This window comes from Coptis chinensis, chromosome 4 (assembly GCF_015680905.1).
Source record: "Coptis chinensis isolate HL-2020 chromosome 4, ASM1568090v1, whole genome shotgun sequence".
In the NCBI taxonomy this organism is placed as follows: Eukaryota; Viridiplantae; Streptophyta; class Magnoliopsida; order Ranunculales; family Ranunculaceae; genus Coptis; species Coptis chinensis.
Genome location: NC_141459.1, coordinates 41,973,901 through 41,979,389, shown reverse-complemented (window position 1 = coordinate 41,979,389; position 5,489 = coordinate 41,973,901). Strand labels below are relative to the sequence as shown.

The 5,489-nt window shown below is 42.0% G+C and overlaps 1 protein-coding gene across 1 annotated transcript; it reads left to right on the top strand.

Moving 5' to 3' along the window:
* Window positions 1-280: 280 nt before the first annotated feature.
* LOC147503542 (uncharacterized) lies at window positions 281-4,957 on the top strand. Its single transcript, XM_086604884.1, has 3 exons — window positions 281-400; window positions 1,718-2,347; window positions 4,886-4,957. Exons 1-3 carry the CDS (start codon window positions 281-283, stop codon window positions 4,955-4,957), a joined length of 822 nt encoding a protein of 273 aa, XP_086461010.1.
* The last annotated feature ends 532 nt before the right edge of the window (window positions 4,958-5,489 follow it).

Genomic DNA, 5,489 nt, shown 5'->3' with positions numbered 1-5,489 from the left:
CAGTCAAAGCTTCTAGATCACAAGGCATAGAGGAAGATTAAGGGATACTCGAAAAAATCCCTACATCTTGTGGCGCCATCTGTGGGGTCGAAAGCAGGTAAACATTCGTTCAACTGACTGATTTTATTTAAAAACTCTTACCATTGTAATGACAAGAGCAAAGAAAACAAAGGGTGGCGCTACCACACGCAGCGTCGCCGTGAGAGAATAAGAGCATGAGATACCTGAAGGGGGGGAAAGGGTTGGTCACCATGACGCGAATAACAACTTCCAAAGACCTATGACCAGCACTGACAGACCAGCTGCACCCGGTGCAGGCCCTAGGAATAACGCTCAAGAGGAGCATCAAGATGGTGAGAATGCTGTCCTCACCAACCCAGAGTATGTTCTGGCAAGCCAGGTAGTACAGGCTCTATAACAACAAATAGAATTGAAGCAATCTTGAACGAGAAGTACAACTGTTGAGGCATTTGTACCAATCCGACATAGGGAAAGAGTCGTTCACCGATTTCGGTGATGACGACCTTCCAGAAGGTGGTCGTGTAAAGAACCCAAGGTGTGGGGGTCCAGCTTGATGTGAGACATCTAAGTTGAAATACAACAACTCAGATGAGGACTCGGATACAGCATCCGAACAAGAGTCAACTGACCAGGATCGTGACGTCAACCCTCAACCTAGGAAAAGAGCTTAGAACAAGAAACATTCTACCAAAGAAACTACATGAGATACTGAGAAGAATGACCTGATCCGTCAGATGCATCAGATGACAGGAAAGGGGGAAAAAATACAAGACTCCCTTGTTCAATCCACCATAATGAGGGCAGGCATATCTCCTTTCGCATCTCGAATAATATGAAAGCCTTACCCCCGTGGCTACCAGCAACCGAAGTTTAGTGTCTTCAATGGCAAGTAAGATCTGGTGGATCACATGTTTAAATATCGAACAACTATGGGACAATATGAAAGGTATGACCACATCATGTGTCAAGAGTTCAAAGCTTCCCTATCTGAATCTACGCTCCAGTGGTACCACAAGTTACCTGAGCGGCAGATCAGGTCCTCAGAAGAAATGTTTAGGACCTTCATAGACACCATTCATGCAACAAGCATCAACCAAAGTGGATCGACGCATTATTCAACATCAAGAAAAAGGACAGAGAAGCATTGAGGTCCTACATGCAATGATTCATGGAAATTTTAATCCAGATAGAGTCTTGCGACGAATAGACTGCCATAATAGCTTTCAAACAAGGGTTGGATGAAAACAATGCATTATGCGGATCCCTCTCTAGGAAACCACCCCATGATTTAGAGGAACTCCTAGACAGAGTTAAGACTCATGCAGGGTGGGAGGAGGATGTCCTGAACAGACATACATTAGGAAGCAAAAAAGACTAGTCGGACAGCTCCTGTAGCCCCTCGAGAAGGGAACTCTTCCCCTAAAACACCGAAGAGAGACTATAATGATGGACGCCAAAGGGCTGAGTCCCCATCAAAGGGACGGATGCCCAGAGGACAATACCAGAATGTAACCAGTAGTGCAGATGGAAAACCACAGAAGAAGCCACGAGTGGAAGGAGCTGAATAAGTTTTTCCCTCGATGGACATAAACTTCTCCCCTTTGAACAAAATGCCAGATGAGGTTCTGGACTCGATCAAGAATCAAAGTTACCTTAAGTGGCTAACTCCACTTAAGCAAGGCTCCTTGGGTACCAGAGACCAAAGACCTACTGCAAGTTTCATAAGAGTAAGGGTCATAACACTAGAGCCTGCAGGACCCTGAAAAATGAACTACATGATCTGATTGAAAGGGCATATTTAAAGCAGTTTGTAGCACACGAACAAGTGAGTGCAGTACAACCTGAAGATATCAGCAAGTCAGTTCAGGATCCCCCAGGAATTGGACCGCTCAATGGCCGCCTCCAGCTAAATATGATTTCCGAAAAAGCAAGCAAACGAAGTGGGCAGATCACTGAAAAGGGTGCACGATATCAAATGCGCATCGCTAAGCAAATGAGGATCATGAACATCGAACTGACAACGGGTGCACTAGTCAACGTGGTACCCCACAAATATCCGCTTATCCTCTTCATTGAGGCTGACTGTTGTAGCATCCAAAGCCTACATGAAGATGCACTTGTTCAGACACTCCCTTATGGAGATTATGATTTGCATCGCATATTGGTTGATCTAGGCAGTTCAACAGATGTGCTATACTACGACGCATTGAAGAAGTTGCAGATTCCTAATTCTGAGATGGTCGCCACCAACTCCAACCTATATGGATTCAGCGACGACAAATCTCTAACAGTTTGGGAGATCCAACTACCCGTTGCTACTGGTTTGGTAACTCTCATCATAAATTTTGTTGTGGTAAAAGCTAACACACCCTATCACATGATATTGGGTAGGACATGGCTGCACAGACTTCGAGCTATTCCCAGCACCTATCACTAATGTCTGAAGTTCCCCCACAACGAGAAAATTGAGACAATTAGATGGGATTAGGTGGCTGCCAAAACATGCTATGCGTTGGCGACAAAGCAATCCACACTCCTTTTTGAACCAAAGGAGGTGAGGCAACCTGCCAAATAACAATTATAGTTGGATCCACCTCTCCCAGACCTGGTCCCAAGAGAGAGGGATGATCCCCCTTCATTGGAGCCATTAGAGGAAGTGGGAAATTGTGGGAGGCAGCTCGCCAAAAACAACTTTCATCGGCACCTTGTTGAGCTCTGAAAAGCGTCAGGCTCTAATACATTTCCTTCGGGACCACAAAGACGTGTGTCCTTGGTCATTCAAAGAAATTCCAAGAATTGACCCCCACGTGGCATGCCACCGGCTCAATGCAGATGCAGTAGTAGTCAACAAGAAACCGAGAAGGATAGGTGCTGACAGATCCAAAGCAGTAAAAGCTGAAGTCGAAAAACTAAAGGCAGCTAATTTTGTCAGGGAGATTAATTTCCCCACCTGGATTTTTAATATTTTCCTAGTACGTAAGAAGAATAGGTCATGGAGAATATGTATCGACTTCACAGATCTAGACTGTGCATGTCCAAAAGACAGTTATCCTCTACCGCGGATTGACAAATTGGTAGATGTGACGGCTGGACATGAACTCTTATCTTTCACAGATGGGTCATCTAGCTACAACCAGATCCTATTGCATGAGGAAGAACACAAACATGCATGTTTCACAACCGAGGATGGCCTGTATTGTTATCAGGTCATGCCATTTGGAGTGAAAAATTGATAAGAGCCCAAAACTGTAGTCTTAACCCCTTAACAATAATACTTTTAGACCAATTATGCGAGTAATAAATAAGAGTTAACGCTGATTACGTGCTTTTATGTATTTTAGGCATTAAAGTCAATTATGTGCAGAAATGTGCCACTTTGGCGAGATAAAGGAGCAAAGGTTGGTTGCTAAGGAGTTATGTGATTAAAGGCAAAGATTCAAGGTGAAAAAACCTTTGTAAAGCCCAGTCAAAAGCTGAAAAGTCAAAGTCAATGTGGGCAGAAACATCACACAAAAGTCAGCAGAACTTCCGAAGACCGTATCTTTGGACTCAGTCCTCGGAATTGGGCCTACCTTATGTCAAAATGACCGGCACGGAAAGATCTTTCCAATGGTCTAAGTCTTGACCCAAACAGAGGAGCAAAAGTGGATGAAATGTTTATTTAAGTAAAAGCCAGCTGAAAAGGGATCTGTGAACTGAAGAAATTGGGCTTTGGGCTCGATTTTCTGGCCCAAAGCATGGCTCCTCAACCCATCCACGAAAATGTGGATCTGGTCTCCTCCATTTCCACACACGAGACTTAAATCTTAAGAAATACTTAGTTTAGGTAGCAAGTAGCCATTAGAGGATAATTCTAGATCTAGATTTAGATTAAATTAAATTAATTAGCTTTTTATTATCTTGTTTTAATTTAGGATTTGAATCAATTGTTATATATTTATTAGATCAATAAAGTTAGTTATTCTTCATAATTTAGTTTCATTTTCGATTAAGTATTTAGTTTCAATTCATAGATTTAGTTATTTGTCATTATTAGTTTTAATCAAATCTTGCATGAGTAGTTTCCATTTGAATTCAAACAAGTAAAGTTAGAATCTTTATACCATGTCTTGTTTAATTCTATGTGGAAATGATAACATAATAATTCTAGGATAAACCTCCATTAGTGGGGGTTGAAGAAGCCTTGATGGAGCTTGATTTGTGTTAGCATAGAATAGTCGTGATTTCCATTCCATTCTAGAAAACGATTAGTTCACCATGTGAATGAGTTTGCTTGTTTCACATTCTAGATGTTAGTTGGTAGAGATTACCATGAACAACTAGGGATTATAAAGAATCAATTGTTATGCGAAAGCAGTTCAATTCGGATTATAACGATTCTTCGTTAGAAAATTAAGTCGAGTTAAGGTGGAATCAATCCCCCCTAATTCCTTATCTAGATTCAAACTGTAGTATTAGTTGTTAAATTATCGTATCTTGTTAGCATAATTTGCATCGTAGTACAATTCTCACCATTACTCTCACTAATTTTGGGTAGGACCGATAATATTAGAAAACATTGAATACTAAAGAACTAGGAGTGGAACAAATTTTTTACTCCAACTCTATTTCGATAGATTCGAGAGTAGAAATCTTTGATAAATATAGTACAAGTTAAGTTTAGTTTTACTTGCGTTTAGAGTTCACTCTTTTATTCGTAGGTAAAACAATCATTTTACAGTTATCAAATAGCGCCGCTGCCATCTTAGTTCCCTTTAGTATTGTTTTCTTTAGTATTGTTAGTCTTCCAAACTCCCATAACCCACCCACCCTTGTTTGATTCTAACTGTGGTTGTTTGTTTCATAACTGAATTTTTCATCGCAGGAATACACAAAGCGCGACCCACAGCCTACTAAGGCAAAACTCGAAGCCCCAACTGAAGCGCTGGAACTTTAGTTTTACTCGAAAGACCACCCGCCTTTGCCAAAGCAAAACTTGAGCACCCCCCGCACTGAAGCACATGGAACTTGAGTTTTGCCTGAGCATGACCCGGGCCTTGCCAAGACAAAGTTCGAGCGCCCCTCGCGCTGAAGCGCTTGGAGCTCGAGTTGGACCTGAGCGCTACCCGCTCCCTACCTAGGCTGATTCTTAGCGCGACCTGCACCCTCTACTCTGAATCGCCTGATTTCCACAGGTTAATTCAAATTTCCATTTCTTCAAGTTATTAAGTGTTCTAACTTGTTAAATACACTGAGCTCGCGTATATAAGACGCTATTCATAAGTGAAGCAAGGAGGCATTCAGGTACTTCTTTCTTCCACACCTCACATCACCTGTTAGAGGTTCATACTAGCATATCAGGATTGTTTGGAGTGTTGTCGTGTTTAGTTAAGATTGGTCTTAGCCTTGCATGAGATTAAGGTCAGGCCGAAGAAAAACGCCTAACGTAATTAACCGGCAATGTCAACAAACACGCCTTTCTAGTATAC

Coding starts and splice junctions, on each gene's coding strand:
- LOC147503542 (XM_086604884.1), top strand. CDS start 281: ATGACCAGCACTGACAGACCAGCTGCACCCGGTGCAGGCCCTAGGAAT. Junction 401..1,717: donor AGTATGTTCTGGCAAGCCAG/GTAGTACAGGCT, acceptor CTTGGGTACCAG/AGACCAAAGACCTACTGCAA. Junction 2,348..4,885: donor TACCCGTTGCTACTGGTTTG/GTAACTCTCATC, acceptor TTTTCATCGCAG/GAATACACAAAGCGCGACCC.